Consider the following 27,842-nt stretch of genomic DNA (forward strand, 5'->3'; position numbering starts at 1 on the left):
ATTTTTATTGCAGGATAATTGCTTTACGACATTGTGATGGTCTTTGCCATACATCAACATGTATTGGCCGTCGGTATACATGTGTTTCCCTGCCATCATGAACCCCCACCTCCCTCCCCACCCTATCCTTCTGGGTTGTCCCAGAGCACTGGCTTTGGGTGCCCTGCTTCATGCATAGAACTTGCACTGGTCATCTATTTTACATATGGTAATGTGCATGTTTCAATACTATTCTCTCAAATCGTCCCACCCTCGCCTTCTCCCACTGAGTCCAAAAGTCTGTTCTTTACATCTGTGTCTTCTTTGCTACTCTGCAGGTAAGATGGTCGGTACTGTCTTTCTAAATTCCATAAATATGCATTAATATACAGTATTCGTCTTTCTTTTTCTGACTTACTTCACTGTGTATAATAGGCTGCAGGTTCATCCGCTTCATTAGAACTGACTCAGATGCATTTCTTTTTATAGCTGAGTAATATTCCATTGCTTCCTTTTACGTTCATCTATCAATGGATGTCTAGGTTGCTTTCATGTCCTAGCTATGGTAAATAGTGCTGCAATGAACGTTGCGGTACATATGTCTATTTCAGTTCTGGTTTCCTTGGGGTGTATGCCCAGCAGTGGGATTGTTGGGGTCATATGGCAGTTCTGACAATTTGTATGTATTTTTAAAGAGAGATGTATAGTCACATCCTTTTTCCACTTTTCAGTTGGATTGTCTTTTTATTGTTGACTTGTAAGAGTTTGGAGTTTTAAAAAATTTACTCTTGGCTGTTCTGAGTCTTGGTTGTTGCACAGGCTTTTCTCTGATGGCGGCAAGTGGGGGGCCACTCTGTGGCTGTGGTGTGTGGGCTTGTTACAGGGGCCTCTCTTGGTGCAGAGCACGGGCTGTAGGGTGTGTGGGCTTCAGTAACTGTGGCACATGAGCTCCGTAGGTGCCACTCGAGGGCTGTCGAGGGCTGGCTCAGTAGTTCCGGCGCACTGAGTTCTGGCTCATTAGTTGTGGCGCGTGGACTTAGTTGCTCTGCGGCATGTGGGATCTTCCTGGATATAGAACCCGCATCTCTTGTGCGGTGAACTTTCTACCACTGAGCCACCAAGGAAGCCCCTTTGTAAGAGTGATTTATTTTCGCTTTGTTTTCTTTTGAGAGCTCTTACATATTTTACAGGCAAATCCTTTATCACATATATGATCTGAAAGTGTTTACTTCCATTCTGGGGCTTGTCTTTTCACTTTGTTGATGCTGTCCTTTTAAAGGTTTTAAGTTTGATGAAGTGCAGCTTACAAATGCTTTCTTTCGTGGCTTGTGCTTTTGGTGTCATGTCTAACAAATGATTGTCTAATCGAAAGTCAGGAAGATTTGCACCTGTGTTCTAAAAGTTTTATACTTTTAGTTTTTACATTTTGAGTTGATTTCTGTACAAAAAGTGAGGAAGAAATCCAGTTTCATTCTTTCTCATGTGGATAACAAATTGTCCCAGCACTATTTGTTCAACAAAAGACTATTTTTTTTCCTCCATTGAATTGTCTTTGAATTCTATTGAAATCAACTGACCTAAACGTCAAGATTTATTTCTTCATTCCTTACTTCTTTTCAGCTCGGCCATGTGTCTCTCCCTATGCTGGTACCACATGGTCTTGGTTACTGCAGCTTTGTAGTAAGTTTTGAAATCAGGAAGTGTGATTTCACTCCAACTTTGTTCTTTTTCAAGATTGTTTGGTTCTTCTTAGTGTCTTGAATTTTCGTATGAATTTTAGGATCAGGTGGTTTATTTCTGCAAAGAAGCCAGCTAGAATTTTGACTGGCTTAATGTTGAATGTGTAGCTCAACTTGAAGAGTGGTGCCATTTTAATCAGAACATGAACATGTCTTTTAATTTATTTGAGTCTTTTGAAGTTTCTCTCATTCATGTTTTGTCTTTTCAGAGCATCTAAGTTTTGTGCTTCTTTTCTTAAATTTGTTAATAAATATTTTACTCTTTTTGATGCTGTTATAACTGGAATTGTTTTCTTAACTCCATTTTCAGATTATCTGTTGCAAGTATACAGAAATACAGTTGAATATTATATATTGACCTTTTTAAAAAAATACTCATTTATATATTTATTTGGCTGCCCTGGGTCTTAGTTACAGCATGCAGGGTCTTTAGTTTCAGCATGTGAGGTCTAATTCCTCACCAGCAATCCAACCTGGGTCCCTAGCATTGGGAGTGCTGAGACATAGGCACTGGATCACCAGGAAAGTCCCTATATTGATCTTTTACCAATATAGGTCTCATTTATTGACTGAACTCATTTATTAGTTCTGATAATTATTTTAGTGAATTCATTAGGATTTTCTGTGTACAAGATCATGTCATCTACAGATACAGATAGGTTTATTTCTTCCTTTCCAATCTGGATGGGCTTTACTTTATTGCCTGATTGCCCCTTACTTTTTTTTTTTAATGTTGTATAGTATTTCATTGTATGAATGTGCCATAATTATTTTTAACTAGTCTCTCACTGATGGTCATGTAGGTTCTTTCCAGTTTCTTGAAGTAACAGCAGTGCTGTGGTGAATAACCTATTACATAGAATATCGGTTTCCAAACTCTTCATCTCAGGTCTTCTTTAGTGTCTTAAGTATGAGTAGTGAATTTGAACTGAGAAAGAATTTAGTAGTCACCATAATTTTACTTACAGAGTTGTTTAGTTCATATTTGAAAAAAATCATTGTCCTATTTGGATATTAAAAATGATAACATAAAACCAGCTGATATAAAAAATCAAATTTAATTTTTTAACAAGGGCTTTAAAAACAAGGAGCTAAAAATCTTTTTTTTTTTTCTAATCAGGTCCCCATGTTACTGAGTTTTATAGGGTTTAGTTCACAAGTGCTTGTCAGTACCTCATTATTCACCCAGATGAGTGTAGCGGAGAGAAGAGTATACCCCATAAAGGAAAGATCATTAGCATAGGTCTGAAGACAGGTCGAAATCAGATTGATTATATTCTTTGCAGCCAAAGATGGAGAAGCTTTATATAGTCAGCAAAAACAAGGCCGGGAGCTGACTGTGGCTCAGATCACAAACTCCTTATTGCAAAATTCAGACTGAAATTGAAGAAAGTAGGGAAAACCACTAGACCATTCAGGTATGACCTAAATCAAATCCCTTATGATTATGCAGTGGAAATGAGAAATAGATTCAAGGGATTAGATCTGATAGACAGCACCTGAAGAACTATGGACGGAGGTTTGTGACATTGTACAGGAGGCAGTGATCAAGACCATCCGCAAGAAAAAGAAATGCAGGGGAGGGGGGTTCAGGATGGGGGACACATGTACACCCGTGGCAGATTCATGTTGATGTATGGCAAAACCAATACAATAAAAAAAAAGAAGAAATGCAGAAGGCAAAATGGCTGTCTGAGGAGGCCTTACAAAATAGCTGAGGAAAGAAAAGATGCAAAAGCAAAGGAGAAAAGGAAAGATATGCCCATCTGAATGCAGAGCTCCACAGAACAGCAAAGAGAGATAAAAAAGTCTTCCTCAGCGATCAATGCAAAGAAACAGAGGAAGAAAATAGAATGGGAAAGACTGGAGATCTCTTTAAGAAAATTAGAGATACCAAGGGGACGTTTCATGCAAAGATGGGCACAATAAAGGACAGAAATGGAATGGACCTAACAGAAGCAGAAGATACTAAGAAGAGGTGGCAAGAATACACAGAAGAATTATACAAAAATGATCTTCATGACCCAGATAACCACGATGGTGTGATCACTGGCCTAGAGCCAGACTTCCTGGAATGCAAGGTCAAGTTGGCCTTAGGAAGCATCACTACGAACAAAGCTAGTGGAGGTCTTGGAATTCCAGTTGAGCTATTTCAAATCCTCAAAGATGATGCTGCGAAAGTGCTGTACTCAATATGCCAGCAAATTTGGAAAACTCAGCAGTGGCCACAGCACTGGAAAAGGTCAGTTTTCATTCCAATTCCAAAGAAAGGCAATGCCAAAGAATGCTCAAACTACCACACAATTGCACTCATCTCACATGCTGGTAAAGTAATGCTCAAAATTCTCCTAGCCAGGCTTCATTGGTACATGAACTGTGAACTTCCAGATGTTCCAACTGAATTTAGCAAAGGCAGAGGAACCAGAGATCAAATTGCCAACATCCGTTGGATCATGGAAAGGCAAGAGAGTTCTAAAATAACATCTACTTCTGCCTTATTGACTATGTCAAAGTCTTTGACTATGTAGATTATAGCAAACTGTGGAAAATTCTGAAAGAGATGGGAATACTAGACCACCTGACCTGCCTCCTGAGAAATCTGTATGCAGGTCAAGAAGCACCAGTTAGTACTGGACATGGAACAACAGACTGGTTCCAAATTGGGAAAGGAGTACTTTCCCAAGGCTGTATATTATCACCCTGCTTATTTAACTTATATGCAGAGTACATCATGAGAAATGCCGGGCCAAATGAAGCACAAGCTGGAATCAAGATTGCTGGGAGAAATATCAATAACCTCAGATATGCAGATGATAACCACCCTTATGTCAGAAAGCAAAGAAGAAGTAAAGACTCTTGATGAAAGTGAAAGTGGAGAGTGAAAATGTTGGTTTAAAGCTCAACATTCAGAAACTAAGATCGTGTCATCTGGTCCCATCACTTCATGGCAAATAGATGAGGAAACAATGGAAACAGTGAGAAACTTTATTTTTGAGGGGGCTTCAAAATCACTGCAGATGGTGACTGCAGCCATGAAATTAAAAGATGCTTGCTCCTTGGAAGAAAAGTTATGAACAACCTAGACAGCATATTAAAAAGCAGAGACATTACTTGGCCAACAAAGGTCTGTCTAGTCAAACCTATGGTTTTTCCAGTAGTCATGTATGGATATGAGAGTTAGACTATAAAGAAAGCTGAGTGCTGAAGAATTGATGCTTTTGAACTCTGGTGTTGGAGAAGACTCTTGAGAGTCTCTTGGACTACAAGGAGATCCAACTAGTCAATCCTAAAGGAAATCGGTCCAGAATATTCATTGGAAGGGCTGCTGCTGAAGCTGAAACTCCAATACTTTGGCCACTTGATGGGAAGAACTGACTCACTGGAAAAGCCCCTGATTCTGGGAAAGATTGAAGGTGAGAGGAGAAGGGGACGACAGAGGATAAGATGATTGGATGGCATCACCGACTCTGTAGACATGAGTTTGAGCAGTAATCTCTAGGAGTTGGTGATGTACAGGGAAGCCTGGCGTGCTGCAGTCCATGGAGTCACAAAGAGTCGCACACAAGTGAGCAACTGAACTGAACTGATCAGTAATTTTGGTGCATCTGAAATTGTTTTCCAAGTCTGTGTGTCATAGTTTTTAGAATAATTTTTTCTAATATTTGCTTTTATGCTTCTGACTGATACTCAGAAAAGGGTAATTTTTTTTCTCCCCTAGTGTGTTTGTGTAATAAGCAGAAAAATAGTAACAGAAAGTATATCAAAGAGAAGGACCAGAAATTTTCAGAATTTATAGTCTTTTTATTTCTAAAAACCTTTTTTTTTCCCTTAATAAATCAAATGTCAGTTATATCTGTTTGGCTAGTTTGGCTAAGTTTTCGTTTTACTGTGTCACTGAATAATATTCAGCAAAGGTTTTCTCAAGTCTTGCTTAAGGATTCTTTCCCTGTTATGAGTAAACATGAATATCATGGTAGTATCTTTATCCCTTTAAGCATAGCATGCAAGAAACAATTTTTAAGAGCGCTGTTAAAAATTAACTGTAAGCCAGGATTTTGAGCTCACATGTATGTAATTCATCATGTCTCTGTCTCTTTTTTTAAATTGACATTTCTTTTTGTTTGTTTTCTTTATAGGTAAAAAAGATAGTACATTCAATTATTTATTATTCAAGGTGCCTCACCATTCAGCTCTACTTATTTATCTATGTAGATGACATGTAAATGCAAATCTTTATTCTGTCTTTAGCATTTTCTTTCTAGAAATTTTAGATCAGTTTTGATTTCAATATGAAATTGTTTTCAATAGTAAGAAAGTGTAAGCTAAAAATTGCAACATGTCTCTGATGCTAATAAAAGCAGTCATAACTGAAAAATAGACTGGAGGCAAAAAGTACCTTCCCGTTGACCGTGATGAAGAGTTACAGGGGAAGCATAGACTTTATTTTGAAGCATGTGAAAGTGTTAGTTGCTCAGTTGTGTCCGACTCTGTGACTCCATGAGTATATGTATATTATACTGAGTTTGCCCCTTAGTAAAAGGCAGAAAAGAAAAATGAACGAAGCAGTAGGGAGTAAGGTATCTGAGACACTGGTAATGTAAACAGGTAAGTTAAGCAGTCTCTGGAGAAGAACCGGGAACCACTTTCTTGACATAAGAGAAGCCATTTTGTGATCTCTGTCTGGTTACAATGCCTGCCCATGAAAGAAGTCTGGCAGTAATTATGACCTTAAGGAAAGTAGGGGAACACAGGACAGAGAAAAGACAGTTAAACAGTAGTGCAGTGATAAAGCAGAGTCCTAGCTCCTCCTCACAAGATGTACATAGGGTAGCTTTGAGTTCTGCAGGAACTAAGGCCCCCACCCAGGTAGAGGATGGAATGATGCTGAGCCTCCTGACCTTAACCAACCAAAGCTTGGACTCTGTTGATCTTTGCCCCAATTTGCTCCAATTTATTGTTGTTTTGGCCACACTGCTCAGCTTGTGGGATCTTAGTTCACTCGACCAGGGATTGACTGTACCCTTGCAGTGAAAATGAGGGGTTTTAACCACTGGACCACCCTGAAATTCCTTGTCCCAATTTTATGCCAATTTCTCCTTTACTCAGGCCTGTTCACGAATATGCATGTACCCTTAGCTTAAAACTTCCCCACTTTTTGGACTTCGCTGGTGGTCCAGTGGATAAGACTCCCTGCCGCCTGGGTTTGATCCCTGGTCATGGAGATAGATGCCACAACTGAGAGTTCTCACAATGCAACTAAAGATTCAGCATACTTCACCTAAGACCTGGTGCAGCCAAATAAATAAATTATTCATTTCCCTTGTGGCTCAGCTGGTAAAGAATTCGCCTATAATGTGGGAGACCTGGGTTTGATCCCTGGATTGGGAAGTTCCCCTGGAGAAGGGAAAGGCTACCCACTCCAGTATTCTGGCCTAGAGAATTCCATGGACTGAATAGTCCTTGGGGTCGCAGAGTTGAACACGACTGAGTGACTTTCACACAAATAAATTAGAACAAAACAAAACCTCCCCACTTTTGCTGTTTGGGAAAAGACTACTTTGGGAAAGTTCCCAGGTGTCCTCCTTACTTGCTGCAAGTAATAAAGAAGGATCTGGATGTATTACAAAGATTACAAAGATCTCCTGATCTTTGGCTTGGCTGTGCCTGTTTGAAATCATTTACCTCAGAATGGGGCTTGAACCCATGTGCTGAGACTCAAACCCAGCCAAAACCTAGTTTGAGACTTGAACCCATGAGGCCAGGACTGGAACCCAGCCAAAACCCAGTTTGGGACTCTAACCCATGATCTTTTAATTAGAATCACTCACCTTATGTCTGGACTTACTGAGACTGAGCTTCTTTGTGTCTCAGTGTAGAGGGAGTTCAGTGAGAGACAAAGTGATAGGCAAGAAGTGGATCTGTTCATACAGGATACTTATAAGAGATGCAGGTGGGCAGGCAAGGGAGCTCTGCCCTAAGGATTGAGTGGGCTACCCATTTTATAGTGAACAAGAGCGGGAGGGGAAAAGACCGCCTTCTTCAAGTAGACACAGATGCAGACGTAAGGCATACATCACTAGATCCTCCTTCATACTTGGCAGGAAAGTGTCTGACTCTAGAATGGTGGTGATGTTTTTCTTCCATCTAATGGCCTGGGGCATGTCTTGTGGGTTTGTTTATAGTTTTATGGTTGAGCAAGCTGCTTCATTGAACAATGTCCCAGTAGCTTTCTTGAGGTTTCCTTCTCCATCTATAGTCCCCTACTGGGACTTCTACAACTACCTGTATAACTATTCTGTTCTATCCCTATCATACTGGCTAGACACCCACCAAGAGGCCTACCCAGTTTTCGAGTAACAGTAATGACTGGAGTCAGCTAAGTAGCAGTAGTCTAAATGCCCGATCTTGATAGCTTGCAGTGAATAGATATTTGCTTCCCTGGTGGCTCAGACGGTGAAGAATCCGCCTGCAATGCAGGAGACCCAGGTTTGAGCCCTGGGTTGGGAAGATGCCCTGGAGAAGGAAATGGCAAACCACTCCAGTATTCTTGCCTGGAGAATCCTAGGGACAGAGGAGTCCATGGGGTTGCAAAGAGTAGGACACGACTGAGCGACTGACACACACAAATGCCTGATCCTGATAGCATGCAGTGAACAGATGGACTGGCCCGCAAGTGACACTATCCTGACAAAGGTGGCTTAAACTAAAGCCATAAACTAATAACTTACCGGACAAGAAGGTGGCGCTAGTGATAAAGAATCCACCTGCTAGTGCAGGAGACATTAAGAAGTGTGGGTTTGATCCCTAGGTTGGGAAGATCCCCTGGAGTAGGAAATGGCAACCTGCTCCAGTATTTTTGCCTGGAAAATTCCATGGACAGGCGCCTGCCTGGCTGTCTGTGGGGCTGCAGAGAGTCCTACACGACTGAGCAGCTGAGCACAAGAAGTCTGGATGCAAGGATATTCATTGTTGGTACAGGGCTTAGTTACCCAGTGATTTCTCAGTGTTATTTTTAGCAACGTGGTGATATCTTTCCTTAGGGTTGTGAGATTGCTGCAGTTTTCTAGGGGTCCCATGCAGATGCCGCCAAGCGTTACCTAGGGCAGCAGTTTCCTCCTGTACCCCTCTCTCTCTCTGTTTTAAGCTGCACTGGATCTTCATCGTTTTGTGAGGGCTTTCTCTAGTTGCGGCAGGCTGGGACTACTCTCCTATGGTGGGTGGGCTTTTCGTTGCTGTGGCTTCTCCTATTGCAGAGCATGTGCTCTGGACGTGCACGCTGGAGTAGTTTTGGCACACAGGCTCAGTAGTTGCAGCCTGCAGGCCTCCAGAGCACGCTGGCTTCAGCAGTTGCAGCACACGGGCTGTGGAGCACAAGCTCAGTAGAGTTGTGGTGCACAGGCATAGTTTTCCCATGGATGTGGAATCTTTCCAGACCAGGGATCAAACCTGAGTCCCCTGCGTTGGCAGATGGATTCTTATCCAGTGTACCACCAGGGAAGTCCTAGATATCTCTTTATTGGTGAGGAAAGCCTTTTCCAAAGGCCTGCCGGCCAGCTGCAGCTCTCTGAGGCCCCAGTAGATAGGATTATTAATTCATGCTCTTGCCATAACAGAGGCTAGAAAGAGAACTTTCTGGCACTTTTAGCTTCTGAGGTATAGGCAGGCTGTGCCAGCAAGGGAGAAAGTTGTGGAAGGAAAAATTGTTAAATTGGTAGCCAACAGTGTTTGCCATATTTACCATTGAAAGTAACTAATGCTGTCTGTGTTATCTTATTGCAATAATATATATTTTTAGAATACAAGTACAGTTTAAGATGGGTGAAACATCCCTAACACTGGGAACCGTCATGCTCACGGTTTCGTGTTCTCTACACTGAGGAATCTGCAGGTTCCAGTACCTTTGGGACTGACTGTCACTGTGTTCTGTGTTCTCTGTATTGAGAAATTTGCAGAGTCTTGTTCCCTTTGACATCTTATATAACGATGATAGTTTTAAGAGTATGGCTCCTGTTTTTTTGAAAAGCTTTTTACCATTGACAGCTTGTACAGCAATAACTCCACGCTGTGGGGTTTACTCTGTTGCTAGGACAGAAACCCATCCTTAACTTCTGGGAAAAATCTTGAGAATTATAATGAAATATCAAAGGCTCAGATGAAGCTGCTGTCAGCAACTTACTGTCCTTGGAGTAACACATAAGGCAAGTGGCTTAAATGAAAACAACTAGTGTGACCTCTATGTTGAGATCGGAAGTTCTTATATTTGTTTCAGGCGTGGAAATGCCAGCCTCATCACAGCAACTGTTAGAGTACCATATGGTCAGAAGCACAGCCCGAGAGTGGGGTCAGTGTGTGAAGGTGTCCTTCAGGTCGTTTCGTCAGTGTCTTAATCAACCATAGAATCTTCATGATTGCATTCTTGTAGGGTCATGTAAATCAAAGAAGCACAAAGGGGATTACATCTTCGATTCTGGAAGTTGATATCTGCCAGCCATCCCCAATGAAAATTTCAGTCAGCTATTTAAAAAAGAAAAAAACGAAGTGTCAGTGAAAAGCTGCTAATACGCAAAGAACACGTATCTAGACATCAAGAATGTAGGACATTTGTGATGAAAGGTTCAAGTTAAAGCAAATATTTATCCTTACCTTCGTGTGTTTTTTCTAGGTCAGGTAAAAATGAATTTATTTTGAATAATAATCTGGTATATTTTTACAAGTCTATTCTAATTAATTATAGACTTTGACTATCTTCAGGAAGCAATTGCAATTGGCTTTATTTATTGGCTCCCTAAATCACTTCGAAAAAGTTTAAGTGGGAAAAGCTAAAAAAAAACCCAAGCCCTGAGAAGTTCCAAATCCTTGCCTCTTATGGTTTTAATTTATTTTAACATTTCCTTAGAGAAAACTGCAAAAGTGTACAAATGAGAATAACAAAAACCTATACATAAGTCCATAATACCTGTGCATTTTGAATTACAGGTGTTGCCCACTGACCCAGCTCTTGGTGTCTGAACTCAGAAACAGGATAGATGGGATGGTAAGGGATGCTCAGATTTTATTCCTAACCTGATTGTATAGATTCATATTATTTCTAATGTAAATCCCAGTTTTTTCATATTGGTTCTCAATATGGAAGATTTATATTTTTCTAATTTTTCTCTGTAGTTATCAGTGAAAGCCGTAATAATTGGCAAAAAATCAATTAGAATTTTAAACAGTAGGATAAAACCTGGAAATTTTGAAATATGAAATAATAATTCTAAAATATATATATATAGGATCATATAAGCAGTCCATGATATAATTAAGGGATGGATACATGTACAGCATCCCTCACTTTTGGGAAGTTCGATTTACTCCACTTTTATGAAAGACCTACATTAGTACCTGTTTTTAATAACTGAAAGCAATCTGAAGAGGATTTTCACTTTTATGGAAAAAGGCAAAAAGCGAAAATAGCATTCAGCATTTGTGTTGAAGGGAGCCAGCTGTTATAGGGGTGGTCCACCACCAAACTCCTTCTCTGGTAACACGCTCAACCATAGCTTTGAACTGTTCCTATCTCGATTTATTTTGTGCATCCCTTAGCTAGCTGTCTCCTAAGGTAATTGCTTCTTCGATTTATGCTGTTTTGGCTTAAAGATTTCAGAGGAATGCTCTACTTCCATATAATAGGAGAACACTGCAATTGAAAACAAAAAAGACTAAGTATTTTCAATTTTTCCACTTTTGAGAATTGATTTTTATTTTGAATAATTTTGTTTATAATAATTTTTCTTTAGAAATAATTTTACATTTACAGAAGAGTTGTAAAGATACTACAGAGAGTTCCCTTTACCCATCTTTCCCTACTACCCACATCTTACATAGCCATGATACATTTATCAAAAGTAAGGAATTAATGTCAGTACAAGTATGTTTATTTTTGATTGTCATTTCAGTCAAATTATCATGTTAACTAACATGTTTTTTGCCAAATTACCTGTAGCTGTTGTTGTTCAGGTGCTCAGTCATGTTAGACTCTTTGCGACCCCGTGGACTGCAGCATGCCAGGCTTCCCTGTCCTTCACTGTCTCCTGGTGTTTGCTCAGACTCATATCCATAGAGCTGATGATGCCGTCCAAGTCTCTCATCTTCCATTGTTGCCTTCGCCTCATGCCGTCAAACTTTCCTAAAATCAGGGTCTTTTCCAGTGAGTTGGCTCTTTGTATCATGTGGCCAAACTATTGGAGCTTCAGCTTCAGCATCAGTCCTTCCAATGAATATTCGGGGTTGATTTTCTTTAGGGTCGACTTGGTTTGATCTCCTTGTAATCCAAAGGACATTCAAGAGTCTTCTCCAGCACCACAATTTGAAAGCATCCATTCTTCGAAATGTTGTGAAAGTGAAATTGTTAATCAACTGTGTCTGAGTTTTGTCACCCCAGGACTGTAGCCTGCCAGACTCCTCTGTCCATGGAATTCTCTAGTCAGGAATGCTGGAGTGGGTAGCTGTTCCATTCTCCGGGGGATCGTCCTGACCCAGGGCCTGAACCTGAGTCTCCCGCACCGTCTGAGCCACCGGGGGAGCTCTCGGGAGGCAGTACTTGGGCACAGTCTTAAAAATGATAGAATGATCTCAGTTCATTTCCAGGGCAAACATGGAGCATCACAGTGTTCCAGGTCTGTGCCCCAACCACCAATGCCGAAGAAGCTGAAGTTGAATGGTTCTCTGAAGACCTACAAGACCTTCTGGGACTAATACCAAAAAACGATGTCCTTTTCATCATAGGGTATTGAAATGCAAAAGTAGGAAGTCAAGAGATACCTGGAGTAACAGGCAATTTTGGCCTTGGAGTACAAAATGAAGCAGGGCAAAGGCCAACAGAGTTTTGCCAAGACAGTGCACTAGTTATAGCACCCTCCTCCAACAACACAAGAGACAACTATATACATGGACATCACCAGATGGTCAATACCGAAATCAGATGGGTTGTATTCTTTGCAGTTGAAGGTGGAGAAGCTCTATACAGTCAGCAAAAACAAGACCGGGAGCTGACTGTGGCTCAGATCATGAGCTCCCTACTGCAAAATTCAGACTTAAATTGAAGAAAGTAGGGAAAACCACTAGACCATTCAGGTATGACCTAAATCAAATCCCTTATGATTATACAATGGAGGTGACAAATAGATTCAAGGGGATTAGATCTGATAGAGTGCCTATAGAACTATGGATGGAGGTTCATAACACTGTACAGGAGGCTGTGACTAAAACCATCCCCAAGAAAAAGAAATACAAGAAAGCAAAATGGCTCTCTGAGGAGGACTTACAAATAGCTGAGAAAAGAAGAGAAGCGAAAGGCAAAGGAGAAAAGGAAAGATATACCCATCTGAATGCAGAGTTCCAAAGAATAGCAAGGGGAGATAAGAAAGCAAGCCTTCTTAAGTGAACAATGGAAAGAAATAGAGGAAAATAATAGAATGGGAAAAACTAGAGATCTCTTCAAGGACATTAGAGATACTAACAGAACATTTCATGCAAAGATGGGCACAATAAAGAACAGAATTGGTAAAGACCTAACAGATGCAGAAGAGGTTAAAAAGATGTGGCAAGAATACACAGAAGAACTGTATAAAAAAGGTCTTAATGACACAGACAACCATGATGGTGTGGTCACTCACCTAGAGCCAGACATCTTGGAGTATGAACTCAAGTGGGCCTTAGAAAGCGTTACTACAAACAAAGCACGTGGAGGTGATGAAATTCCAACTGAGCTCTTTCAAATCCTAAAAGATGGTGTTGTTAAAAGTGCTGCACTTTGGAAATTTGGAAAACTCAGCAGTGGCCACAGGACTGGAAATGGTCAGTTTTCATTCCAATCCCAAAGAAAGGCAACGCCAAAGAATGGCAACACCAAAGAATGTTCAAACTACTGTACAATTGTACTCGTTTCACATGTTAGGAAGGTAATGCTCAAAATCCTTCAAGCTAGGCTTCAACAGTATATGAACTGAGAATTTCCAGATATACAGTGGATTTAGAAAAGGCAGATCAGATTGCCAGCATCCATTGGATCATAGAAAAAGCAAGGGAATTCCAGAAAAACATCAACTTCTGTTTCATTGACTACACTGAAGCCTTTGACTGTGTGGATCACAACAAACTGGAAAATTGTTAAAGAGATGGGAATACCAGACTACCTGATCCGCCTCTTGAGAAACCTGTATGCAGGTCAAGAAGCAATAGTTAAGTTAGAGCCTTACGTGGAACAACAGACTGGTTCCAAATCAGGAAATGAGTACATCAAGGCTGTATATTGTTACCCTGCTTATTTAACTTATATGCAGAGTATATTTCGCTCTTCTCTTTCACTTTCATCAAGATGCTCTTTACTTCTTCTTTGCTTTCTGCCATAAGGGTGGTGTCATCTGCATATCTGAAGTTATTGATATTTCTCCTGACAATCTGTGGCAACCGGACAGTGACCACAGCCTTGGAATAAAAACACTTTCTCCTTGGAAGAAAAGCTATGATGAACCTAGATAGAGTATTAGAAAGCAAAGGCATCACTTTGCTGACAAAGGTCCATATAGGCAAAGCTGTGGTTTTTCCAGTAATCATGTACGGATGTGAGAGTGGCTATACTATTGATCTTGAGGTCACTGCTCTGTCCTCACAGCAGGACATGCTTTCAGGTGGTCATGTGACCTTAATCCCTTGTTCCTCAGGCTGCAGATGATTGACTGCCTTTTGGGAAGGTACCTTTGGACAGCACGTGCCTTTTGGCTAGCCATGGCTAATCTAAATGCTAGCCAGAAACTTGTGATGTGATGTGGTCAGAAAGATGACTTTCTAATTTTAATTTCATTTCTCATTTATGTGTATCTTTGTAATATCTTTGCTCTACTTTTTAAATGTGGTCCAAGTGTTTTCTTTTTCAAAACAAAAAAATCCTGATCAAAATGGTATGAAATAGTTTGTTGTTGTTTCGTTGTTAAGTTGTAAGCGACTCTTTTGCGACCCCATGAACTGTAACCCGCCAGACTCCTCTCGTCCACGGGATTTCCCAGGCAAGAATACTGGAGTGGGTCGCCCTTTTCTTCTCCAAGGGATCTTCCCAACTCAGAGATCAAACCCTCATCTAGTGCAGGCATCTTCTTTACTGCTGAGCCATCAGGGAATCCCATGAATTCCATAGCTACATCGTAGTTCACTGTGGTTGGAGTGTGAGTTTACGTGTTATTCATCGACTTTACCGATGTACTCTGTTGTGTGTGTGTTCTTTGTGAGTTTTGATTCTAGAGGTGGGGATCTGACATGGGTTCCAGGGTAATTTCAGCTGTTAACCCCTTTAAATACTGTTTCGACCCAATTTTATCATCTCTCATTGTATCTTCTGTGTATCTTATCTATTCTTTATATGCAACTTTTTAGTTTTTTATGCTTTATTCTATAGGCACCTGGGATTAGGCAAAGTGCCACCTTACTCCAAGGTTTGTAATTCCCAGGACCGAGAGACCATGCAAGACTTGGTTACCGGACTTTGGGGACTGGTTCACTTCCGGGTGACTGTTACCGTAGGAGTGTTGCCCTTTGGCGTTCTCGGTTATTGCGGGGATACTCTCTCATTAGACTTGTCATCTTATGTGGGTCCTGTGTGTTGAATTATGTTCCTTACAACCTACGGCACCATCAAACAAAAATTTTTATTTTTCCTCAAGGTCGAATGCCCTCAGATCAAAAGCAGCTCCAGTGCTAATTTATGGTAGGTTCCTGGTTTTCTCACAGAATTGTAACTGGGTATTCCTTACTCTCTTATTATGGCTTAGTGACTTTTAAGAATTTGCTTTTTATGTTTTGCTTAGTGTTTCTAGTTGTTTTCATAGGGTGAGTTGGCTTGAATCTTGATCATCACTTTGGAGAGCTGGCGCTCACGTTGCTGTTCACATACTTTAGTTCGTCTGCTATTTATCGTGATCAACTTACACACACAGACACATCTAACATACTTCTGTGTTCTTAAAGTTACATTAGTGTTAGAAATTCATGTGGAAAGAACTGATATCCTATTACATTATCACCGAACCATGAAAGAGGATGAAGCACTTTCCATTGTATTCAAACAGACTCTGTTGTTCTTCAGAGTTTTTATGGGCTGCATTTCATTCTTATGGACTCTATTTATTTTAATTTAATCAGTTGCCTTGATTCTTTGTCAGATCTGTTTCTGTCCTGTGTTTCTGTTTTCGTGGCTTTCGCCTGGAGAAGGCACCCTCTGGATTTACATACCATCTTTGTAAAACTCTGTAATTGCATTGTTCTTAAAGTAGAAATAGGGACTTACTTATGGTCGTTTATATGACTTTGACATCCAAATTGAAATGTGGTGGTTGTCTGCTTTTACCTGTTTTTCGAAGACTCTTGAATAGCCAGTACAGCCTCTTTTTGAGCGTTATTTATTTACTTTGGCTATGCTGGGTCTTCCTTGCTTTGCACGTGCTTTCTCTGGTTATGGTGATCGGGGGCTGCTCTCCCTTGGGGTGCACGGGCTTATCATTGTGGTGGCTGCTTCTGTTGTGGTGCATGAGCTCGAGGTGCACGAGCTTCAGCAGTTGCGCCTCTCAGGGTCTAGAGCACAGGCTTAGTTGCCTTGAGGCAAATGGAATCTTCCCGGACCAGGGACCAAACCCGTGTCCCCTGCATTGGCAGGCAGATCCTTATGTACCACGCCCCCAGGGAAGTCCTACTTTTAATTTTTTTAACTCCTTAATACTCAGATTTATTAGAAGATTTTAAAGTTTATTTTGACTCTCTCATTTTCCTTTGTTCATTCATTTATATAAAACTCTTTATTGAGCACCTATTAGTGACCAGACCCTGAGGTGAACAAGACAGACAAGGAAGAACTTTGGAGGTTAGATTGCAAGGAGTGCTGGAGAGGAAGTATCAGGGTCCTGTGCAGCTTCAGATAGGGTGGCCAGAGAGTCCTCTTCAAGGATGAAACATTCCCATTGAAATTAAAGGCTGAGTTGGAGCAACCTGTGTAAAGAGCTCTGGGTATAAGTGAAGGAAAAACACCGTGTGGAAAAACCAGGGGAGAGGAAGAGTGTATATGTGTGTGTCTGGGTGTCTGCGTGTGTCTGTGCACACAATCAGTCATATCCGACTCTTTGCAGCCTCATAGACACTAGCCTGCCAGGCTCCTATGTCCATGGAATTCTCCAGGCAAGAATACTGGAGCGGATTGCCATTTCCCACTCCAAAGGATCTTCCCACCTTAGGGATCGAACTGGCATCTCTCATGTCTCCTGAACTGGCAGGTAGGTTCTTTACCGCTGGCACCACCTGGGAAGGTGGTGGGAGGGAGGAAAGACCTTGACACATCTTGGGAACCAGAGTGATTTTGGTTGTCCAGCTGTAGAACAGCATGCTGTGATGTTGGAGAGGTAGATCATATCAGCAAGGGCTTTACCTTTTTACTTTTTGTCCAGTGAGACACTTAATTGAAAGTATAGTGGGCATAAATTTTCTAAGCTACAAATTTGAATGTGCAAACATGTAATTTTCATTTTCTCTCTATAACTAAAATTACCTTATTTCTGGAGCTTCTTATTCTACTACATAATAGAAAACAGTCTTGCCAGTACCTTCTGGTTTAACTTAGTTAATTCCAGGTTAACTCAGATGTTCAGGTAAATAATCAGTCCTTTAGATAAAGTGTTCAGTTTTCTCATACAGCGCCCCCTCTTTTATTTCTGGGGTGGGAAGTATTGACAGAGAAGCCATGTAATGTTTTCTGCCATAGAGGTGGGGCCTCTCACCTTTGTGCCATCCTGTGCCCTTGGCTGGAGAAGGCAATGGCACCCCACTCCAGTACTCTTGCCTGGAAAATGCCATGGACGGAGGAGCCTGGTAGGCTGCAGTCCATGGGGTCGCTAAGAGTCGGGCACGACTGAGCGACTTCACTTTTGCTTTTCACTTTCATGCATTGGAGAAGGAAATGGCAACCCACTCCAGTATTCTTGCCTGGAGAATCCCAGAGACAGAGGAGCCTAGTGGGCTGCTGTCTATGGGGTCGCACAGAGTCGGACACGACTGAAGCGACTTAGCAGCAGCAGTGCCCTTGGCCACTGTGAGACTGTATCTTATACTGGCTTAGTCCTGAATGGCACGGTCTGCTCCGCTGCATCTGAGGCTGATGTCCATGGCCTCTGGTCCTGGTCGGCAAGTCTGTGTATGCTGGGTCTTCCTTAATCCCAGGCTTTTTTGGGTCCATTGGCCCAAAGCAAACTCCTTAGTGGGTTCCACGTTATGCTGGCATGCTTGGGACTCTGAGGTAGCTTTTCAGGAGTGTGGTCTGGGCATGTTATTGGCTGTTGCTCCCCTACTGCATTGGATTAGTGTTAGCTGTAAAGTTTTGCCAAAAAGCTTGTAGTTCCCTCATCCATGACTTGGAAAAGGAAAACATAATTATCTTCTATTCCAGATCCTCCCCCACAAACATACTGGAGATCTTCCTCACCCCAGCCTTAGCCCCAGCTGGGACAGGAGATAGAAACTTTGAACTTGTATCTAAGCTATCTCCCAATTCCTCTTTCTCTCTGTACTCCTTCCCTAGGTTTTTATGTCCTCTCATTTGTTGTGGGAGAATTGCATTTTTGTCACCACCTGCCACTTTCTTTATGCTGTAGTTTAAAGTATAAAGGCTTCCCTGATAACTCAGGTAAAGCATCGCCTGCAATGCAGGAGACCCTGGTTCAATTCCTGGGTCAGGAAGATCCACTGGAGAAGGAATAGGCTACCCCTTCCAGTATACTTGGGCTTTCCTTGTGGCTCAGCTGATAAAGAATCTGCCTGCAATGCGGGAGACCTAGGTGTGACCCCTGGGTTGGGAAGATCCCCTGGAGAAGGGAAAGGCTGCCCACTCTAGTATTCTGACCTGGAGAATTCCATGGACTGTATAGTCCCTGGGATTGCAAAGAGCCGGACACAACTGAGCAACTTTCATTCACTTCCCTTACGTGTAAAGTCTGCCAGCAGTTTCCTTGCCTTGGGGTGTGATATTTAAAGCCATGGTTTTAGAGTTTAAAAAACTCTTTTTACTCTTAAACCTTCAGATACTGCCACTGAAATGCTTAGCTTTCAAAAGTGATGGTTTCAGTGGATTAAAGAACTAATTAAAAGAGCTGAAACTATAAAAAAAAAAAACTTAGAAAAAATGTAGGTACAGATATTTATGATCTTAGATTAGGCAGAGCTTCCTTAAATAGGACACAAAAGGCACAAGTAGCCAAAGAAAAAAAATAGATAAGTTGGATTTCATCAAAATTGAAAACTTTGGTTATCAAGGGATGTTATCAAGATAGTGAAATATACAAGTACCTATATCTTTTCATAGAGAATAAAACCAATGAAATCCTGATTCTAGAACTCAGGACAGAATTCTCAGCTATCGATGTGCATTTTGTCATCATCGGTGAGTAGATAGCATAAATATAGTAATCCTGGGACGGATGTGAGATGAGCGTAGAGGGGAGCCATGGGGAAGTGTAAGCATCTGTGGGCTGAATAGAGAAAGGAAGGGATGATGTGAGAGGCTGAAAGAAGAATATGAGTTGCCATAGAAGTTTCCCCAACTTGATTCTAAGTTTCTTGAGGGCTAAGATTGTCATATTCATCATTTTATCCCCAATTGTTATCATAAAGTAGGTTTTCAGTAAATGTCATTAAATGAAGACAGAGAAGTTTTAGGAAAAGCGTGGTCAGCAGTGTCAAATGTAGAAAATAGTTTGGCTGCAATGAGGACAGAGCAGCAAGTAGGTGATTGATCATCTCTGGTGGAATAATTTCAGTGAAATCTCTGTGGTAGAGATAAATGCCAGGTTGTTGAGAACTGGAGTGAATGGTTGTGAGAGAGTGGGAGCAGTAAGTGCAGATATTCTTTTCAAAAAGCTTATAGAGCTATAGGATCATAGGTAGAGGGCATGGTGTATCAAGAGAAAGTTCAGCATATTTATGTGTTAAACGGAGAGAGTCAGAGGAAGGGAGCAGTTGATGATACAGGAAGAAGGAGGAGGTGTGTGAAATTGGTTGACATTGTCCTTATGCATGGAGAGAGCAGAATGAGGATACTAGGACTGAGTGGCAATAGGAATATTGATCCCACCACAGTAGGGATAAAGGAAGGAAGGATGGTGCGGATGGAGAAGAGTGAGGGACGCGGGGCGTCAGTACGCTTGATGAGCTTTTCATGAAGTGGGGGGACCACCTCATCAGCCGAGATCATAGGAGATGATGATTGTAGGAGAGGGTTTGAGGGAAAAGGGAGAAGTTCTTTTTTTTTAATGTTTAATTATTTATTTAGCTGTGGTGTGTCTGAGTCCTGACATGAGGGTTTTTCTAGTTGTGGTGTGCAGGCTTCTCTCCAGTTAAACAGGTCACAGCATCATCTTTCAGGATTTGAAATAGCTCAACTGGAATTCTGTCACCTCCACTAGCTTTGTTCATAGTGATGCTTTCTAAGGCCCACTTGACTTCACATTCCAGGATGTCTGGCTCTAGATGAGTGATCACACCATCATGATTATCTTGGATGTGAAGATCTTTTTTGTACAGTTCTTCTGTGTATTCTTGCCATCTCTTCTTAATATCTTCTGCTTCTGTTAGGTCCAGACCATTTCTGTCCTTTATCGAGCCCATCTTTGCATGAAATGTTCCTTTGGTATCTCTCATTTTCTTGAAGAGATCTCTAGTCTTTCACATTCTGTTGTTTTCCTCTATTTCTTTGCATTGATCACTGAGGAATGCTTTCTTATCTCTTCTTGCTATTCTTTGGAACCCTGCATAGTGTGATTAGATTAACTAATTTTCTGTGATTATGGTTTCAGTGTGTCTGCCCTCTGATGCCCTCTTGCAACACCCACCGTCTTACTTGGGTTTCTCTTACCTTGGACATGGGGTATCTCTTCATGGCTGCTCCAGCAAAGCGCAGCTGTTGCTCCTTACCTTGCATGAGGGGTATCTCCTCACCTGCCGCCCCTCCTGACCTTGAATGTGGAATAGCTCCTCTAGGCCCTCCTCCTCCTTGGGCGTGGGGTAGTTATGGTATTACAGGCTTAGTAGCCCCAAGGCACGTGAGATCTTAGTTATGGTATTACAGGCTTAGTTGCCCCAAGGCATGTGGGATCTTAGTTATGGTATTACAGGCTTAGTTGCCCCAGGGCATGTGGGATCTTAGTTCTCAGACCAGAGGTTGAACCAGTGTCTCTTGGATTGCAAGGTGAATTCTAAACTACTGGGCCACTAGGGAAATGCAGAAAGGGAGAATTTCAAGAAGGCCATTGAGAGAAATGAGAGGGCTAACTGAATTGGATTATTACTTAGAAGAATCGTAATAATTTTTCATGGCTCTGGTATATTTAGTTGTCAGGTGATTTTTTCCCCCCTATCTCTCAGGCCTCACCAGCCTGAGGGTTTGAGCGGACAAGCTGAGCAATTGGATTGATTTTAGTTTGAGTTTAAAGCCCAGTGTAGCAGACAAAGGATGAAAGAAATTTCAGTAGTATGAGCATTTGGAGTTCTGGGCCACTGAGGATAGGCGGAGTAGGAAACAAATGAAACCAGGAAGTAGCTTCTGTAGTAGTGGCTGAGACGTGGGTATTGGAATTTGAGATTAAATAGGAGAAGCCCTTGCTGGTGTGGCTGAAGGTGAGATCTGGCTATGGGTTTCTGAAGTGGAGAGATGGTAAAGATTCCTGGAGTTGGAGGAGATAAGGAAACTGTAGAGCTAAACTTTTATAGGAGTCAGCTAAACAGGAAGTGAGTTGCTCAGAATGGTGGCAGAGCAAGGGGTGGAAAAATACTGAACCATGTTCCAAAGCCGTTAGTGATTGTGAAAGAGTGACCAGGAGGACAGGCGATGACAAGGGGAGAGACCTAACAGATGGCCTAACTCTCAGAAGATGTGCTTTTATTTGAGGGTGAAGAACTGTGCTGGTGAGTAAGGCCTAACTGCCATGCTTCCCATGGCCTCCCTGGTGGCTTAGAGGTTAAAGCATCCACCTGGAATGCAGGAGACCCGGGTTCAATCCCTGGGTTGGGCAGATCCCCTGGAGAAGGAAAATGGCACCCCACTCCAGTACTCTTGCCTGGAGAATCCCATGGGAGAAGCCTGGTAGGCTACAGTCCATGGGGTCGCAAGGCTTCATGTTTGCTGAGTGGGGAGAGATTAGCTTGCACCCAGATTAGTTTTGAGAACAAGACTGCTGGCAACCAATTTAAGTTGGTTGGGGTTTAGGGTATTTGCAGTGAAACAGTGGAAAGGGTTATTAAGAAGTACAGCTATGGGAGGCGTGTGATGGTCAAAGAGAGAGAGAGTACCGAGTAGGAATGAGATCAGAGTGCAGCAGGAAAGAGGGATTAATTGAAGGGGCGTACATTTCAGATGATTGTAAGAACGTGGTGGTCTTAGCTAATCTCAAAATTTTTATTAATTTTCTGGGAAAATGCCTTGATGCTGACGGATTGCAACTCTGGGTTATGCACAAAGCTCGATGACTTCATTGTTTTCAGGTCTATTTGGCAGCGTTTAGCTGTCTGTGGCCTTTGCGCAGAATGTCATAAAAAACCCTAGCATGGGACTGTTTTCTTTTATGGCAAGGCTTAGCCTTGGGAAAGGAGGAAGGCAGGGGTGGAATTGATTGGTGTTCACTTGATTTTTTGACCTTGACAAACTGGTCTCTAAGGGGTTTGTATATAGGTAGAGATAAGCCTAAGTTCAAATTGAAATGAGAAATCTTTAGGTCTTCAGACCTTTGCACAGTGGACACCAGGTTGAGGAGTGTAAAAGTTTCTGAATCACAAAAGGAGGTCACAAATAGCAATATGTATAGTTCTTGATTTCTTTAGAGGTATGTGAATTTAGTAACATTTTAGCAATAGCTAATCCATATTTAAGTTATAAATATAACCTGAAATGCTACATATTAAATGTCTTTTTTTGTTTTTTTTTGGCTGCACTGTATGACTTGTGGGATTTTGATTCCCTGAGCAGGGATTGAACTCGGCCCACAGCAGTGAAAGCACCAATTCCTTAAATATCTATTTTTGGAATTTTGAAAATGTATCAGTTCATAAAGTTGCGAAACTCTTAAGTGTTTTACCTCCCCAAATGCCTTAAAACCAAAGGTTATACTACATTAATCTTTGGCATATTTAAAATATGTTTTCAGACTGTCTCAGGTCACAGAATACTTTGAATCATGATTCATCATGTTTCTCTAGAACAAAAAAGAGTGACCGACTTTATTTTCTTGCGCTCCAAAACCACTGCAGATGGTGACTGCAGCCATGAAATTAAAAGATGCTTGCTCCTTGGAAGAAAAGCTATGACCAACCTAGACAGCATATTAAAAAGCAGAGATGTTCCTTGATTGACAAATGTCCATCTAGTCAAAGCTATGGTTTTTACAGTAGTCATGTATGGGTGTGAGAGTTGGACTATAAAGAAAGCTGAGCACTGAAGAACTGATGCTTTTGAACTGTGGAGTTGGGAAAGACTCTTGAGAGTCTCTTGGACTGCAAGGAGATCAAGCCAGTCAATCCTAAAGGAAATCAGTCCTGAATATTCATTGGAAGGACTGATACTGAAGCTGAAGCTCCAATACTTTGGCCACCTAATGGGAAGAACTGACTCATTGGAAAAGACCCTGATGCTGGGGAAGATTGAAGGCGGAGGAGAAGGGGATAACAGAGGATAAGATGGTAGGATGACATCAGTGACTTGATGGGCATGAGTTTGAGCAAGCTCTGGGAGTTGGTGATGGACAGGGAAACCTTGTGTGCTACATTCCATGGGGTCGCAAAGAGTCAGACACGACTGAGTGACTGAACTGAACTGAACTGAACTTGGAAGAAAAACTAAGGAATATTGAGGAGCTTCCCAGGTTGGCAAAGAGTTGGACACAACTGTGCGTACACACACACATGCACATAAAAGAAATATTGATGTGTGGGATTTCACTGTACAAACCAAGAACAGCTTTGCTAGCAAGAAAACATGGCTGTTTTGTATGTGTGACTGTCTCCGCCTCTCGCAAAATAAGAAAGAACCTTTGAAAGAAATCACATTTCGCACTTTTCCCATCTTTGCCCACTAAGCCAGTTTGCTTCTCACTGTTTCTTTTGTCATTTAGTAGAACTTTTTAGCTCAAAGGCAAGTGGTGTCAAGTTAGACTTAAGCAAAATTGATATACTCAGTGAAGAAACTTGGAAAACATAGAGAAGTAGGAAGAAGGCTCACCTTATGGCTCAGATCAACCATAGTTGATGTCTGGCTATATTTTTAGATTGAATTTTTCTCTTAAATTTTGATTCCTTAGTGTTTTGTTGGCTTTTATAAAATTATGCTTATACTTCAAAAGTAAACTAGTGACTTGCTTTTTCACATAGCATTATTCATCATCTTTAAAATAGAATTTGTAATGACTGTATAGTGCAACTAATGTGCCACTCTTTGTTTAATTCTTCCCCTAAAATTAGACTTTTGTGTGCTTGTTTAAAGGCTGCGCCGCACAACTTGCAGAATCTTAGTTCCCCAACCAGGGATGGAATCCACACCCTCAGCAGTGAGCGTGGAGTCCTAACTACTGGACTTCCAGGGAGTTCCCTAGACATTTTCAGTATTTCTAATTTTCCACAATATTAAACAATGTTGTAATATGTGTATTTATATAAGATTTTATCTTGTATTCTCATTTATCTTCATAGTGTAGATTCTTGAGAATTAATGTGTTTGATCAAAGGAAGTAAGCATTTCTGAATATCCTGACACATACTGCTTAGAAAAAATTTTAAATGGAAGCATAGCATAATTAGCACTTCCGGTAATGATTGTTGCTGTTTAGTGGCTACGTCATGTCTTACTCTTTTTGCTACCCCGTGGACTGTAGCCTACCAGGCTTCTCTGTCCATGGGGATTCCCAGGCAAGAATACTGGAGTCGGGTTATCATTTCCTTCTCCGGGGGATCTTCCTGACCCAGGGATTGAAACTGTGTCTCCTGCCTTGGCAGGTTGATTCTTTACCACTGAGCCACCAGGGAAGCCTGGTAATGACTAAATTTGCCAAATGGACACAATAAATACCAAATGGAAAAACACTATGATCTGAATATTGACTTCAAGTCTATACAACAGATGTGAGACTTAGATATATCTTGATAATGGAAACCATACATGTCTTTATTCAAATGGCCATAGATTGGATGAGGACGAATAGTTTCCACACAGTATTGTAGATAATTGAATGACTACTGTGATGAGACATGATCAGTTGAAGCCAGTGAAGGTTATGAGAATGGAAAATAAAACGATGTTCCATTCTACTACATGTACCAGTTCCAGTCACCAAACCCATATGCTACAATCTGCAAAGATATTACTGGCCTGGTGGCTTAGTGGTAAAGATTCTGCCTGCAATGCAGGAGACTTGCAGGAGACGCAGGTTTGATCACTGGGTCGGGAAGATCCCCTGGAGAAGGAAATGACAACCCACTCCATTATTCTTGCCTGGGTAATCCCATGGACAAAGGAGCCTGGCTGTTTGCAGTCCATGGGGTCACAAGTAGTCAGACACGACTGAGCATCTAAAGAACAACCACCACAAATTAAAGATACAACATAGGAACATCCAGATGGAAGCGATGAGTAGAGCAAGGTAGGGGGGTAGGAGTGTGGAGCTTCCTGGGCAATCGTCCGACACACTACCCTTCCAGCACCTCATTGTGTTCACCTGGGAAGCGTTAACCTTGCTATTTTTTTTAAACAGAGTTAATTTTAGTGATGGAATTCTTTATTGTTTCTCAGGGTACTTTTTGTTTGTTTTAATTTTTTTGTTAAAAACATTTTTTTTGTTTAAAAAATTTTTTAGTTTAAAAAACATTAACCAGTCTTTTTGAAGGATGGCCTGTGAAAAGTGGGTTCTATCGTATAAGTTTGGGAAACTGCATTCTATAAATATCCCTTGACTGCTTGGCCATTTATAATGAACATCAACTTTTATCAGCTTAATAGAGACTCAGGGAAATTATTTTAGTACTAATAATTTAACCTGTATCAAGCACTTACTATTCTAAGGCTCTGTTCTAAGAACCCCAGATGTATTAATCATTCTAATCTTTTTAGCAAGTCTGTCTTCTGCAGTTATTTCCTTTTTTTTTTTTTTTTTTTCTTTTTTAACAGATGAGAAGACTGACACCAAGAATGGTGAAATGACATGCTCAAAATCTGATGGCTAGGCTAGGAAGTGAAGAGTTGGGATTCAAACCCAGATATTCCAGGCTCCAGGTACTATGTCGTACGTTTTGTTACCAGTGAAGTTCAGCATTTCTCAAACTTGTTTGTTGCTTTTTTTCCCTACTTGAAAGCCTATTTTAAATGGAAAGTTTTTTGTTTTTTTTTTAACTTTTTGACTGTGTCTTGTGGCCTGTGGGATCCTAGTTCCCCAACTGGGGATCAAACCTGTGCCCACTGCATTGGAAGTGTAGAGTCTTAACCACTGGACCCCCTTGAAGGTATTTGTATATTCTTTTTTGCAGTGACTGTCCTAGGAATTTTTAAAAGGTCAACATCACCCTATAGTACTTTTGAGGTACTAAAACAGTTCATAATCGAAATCATTATTCTACTCTGCTTTCTCTGTTCTGATATTATATTATCATAGTGAAATAAATTAAGAAACTGACAGGTAGTTCCCTGGAGCATTATAATGATGGGCATCAGAGTCTGAACCTTGGCTCTGCCTATTTGTTAGCTAGGTGACCTTAGAAAAGGTACTGCATTTCTCAAAGCTTCTGTTTCTTTCTCTAAAAGGTTAATATCTTACAAAGTGGCTGTGAGAACTAAATGAAAAAATCATGTAGTACGTGACAAATAGAAGGGTCTCAGTAAGTGTTAATTACCCTTTTTTTTTTTAAGGCATCTCAGTTCTTTACCATGAATCATTATGAAAACAGTTGGGAAAGAAAAACCAGTTTTAAATTTAAACTGTCTCAGTGTTTATGCTGATATCAGCTACATTTCTGATAAAGTGATGTTGTCATGATACAGGTTGTATGGGAGTTAAACCCAGTTTCCTTCCGGCTTTCCAACTGACATAATACGCAAAACCTGACTGGGCAAACATAGGCCTATTTATTAGATCACTTATTATTAATGTTAAACTAGCTTTGGTGCTGACTTCTCCGGTTCTTTTTGAAATTTCACTGTTGTCATTTAAAATCTGACAGACTTCAAAAGCTTTGTAAAATGCTTAATGGTTTAAAACATCCTTCAGAACATAGAAAGTATATTTTCCAAAGGGGTGTTCTCTATCTAGCAATATGCTCAAAATCATGCAGGGGGACGGAATTGCTTATGTTTTCACATTTACTGCTGGAGGATTATTCAGTTTTTATGGCAATCGACTTTATGCTTTAGGAGAAGTATTTTTAACATATGTAACCAAAGTATGCATAATCATTTAAAACAAAGCTACAAGAGAAATCTATAGGGCGTTTTCAATTTCATAGTGATTTACTGCCCGATCGAAAACAAGGTGGGTTTGGGTTGAGCTGTGTGTGTGTTCACTTGTGTTGGCTCTTTATGATCCCATGGACTATAGCTCGCCAGGCTCCTCCCTCCATGGGATTATCCCGGCAAGAATACTGGAGTGGGTTGCCATTTCTTTCTCCAGGGGAATCTTCCCGACGCAGGGATTGAACCCACGTCTCCTGAGGCTCCTGCCTTGCAGGAGGAGTCTTTACTGTTGAGCTACCTGGGAAGCCCTTGAGCTGTTTGTAGGGGTTCTCTAACATTCTATTCTAAGTGCCTTGGAATAGCCCAGGTACATCATAAACACTCAGCAAATATTTATGGACCGATTGAGTTTGATTTCTAATCCCAGCCATATACCTTGCAACTTCTGTAACCTTGGACTTTCTCGCACCTTCTAAACTTCCATTTCCTCTTAAGTAAAAAAAAAAAAAGAAGAAGAAGTATCAATATTAACTTCCCAGGATTGTTGTAATAGTTAAATGTTCATGCATTAAAATGGCCAGCCCAGCACAGGGCGTGTTCCCCAGATACCTCAATAATGTTCTTTTCAAGCACTC

At 41.1% G+C, this 27,842-nt stretch overlaps 1 protein-coding gene across 20 annotated transcripts in view; it reads left to right on the top strand.

The window, feature by feature from the left end:
• Positions 1 to 27,842, top strand: part of SHLD2 (shieldin complex subunit 2) — a 102,198-nt gene that overhangs the window by 3,910 nt on the left and 70,446 nt on the right. For 2 of the 20 annotated variants that reach the window (XM_069572360.1, XM_069572368.1), the window contains 4 exons: positions 10,695 to 10,752; positions 15,416 to 15,459; positions 16,871 to 17,014; positions 25,933 to 26,037. The exons of 2 other annotated variants lie outside the window; for them this stretch is intronic. Coding sequence is in view for 4 of the 18 variants with exons in the window: in XM_069572355.1 (XP_069428456.1) it covers positions 16,900 to 17,014 (115 nt within the window). In the remaining 14 variants the exon portion in view is untranslated. The remainder of the gene's footprint in view (positions 1 to 10,694; positions 10,753 to 15,415; positions 15,460 to 16,870; positions 17,015 to 25,932; positions 26,038 to 27,842) is intronic. 16 more of the 20 variants (XM_069572369.1, XM_069572370.1, XM_069572371.1 and 13 more) reach the window with 9 other exon arrangements.

Source organism: Ovis canadensis, chromosome 25, assembly GCF_042477335.2.
Source record: "Ovis canadensis isolate MfBH-ARS-UI-01 breed Bighorn chromosome 25, ARS-UI_OviCan_v2, whole genome shotgun sequence".
NCBI classification, from domain to species: domain Eukaryota; kingdom Metazoa; phylum Chordata; class Mammalia; order Artiodactyla; family Bovidae; genus Ovis; species Ovis canadensis.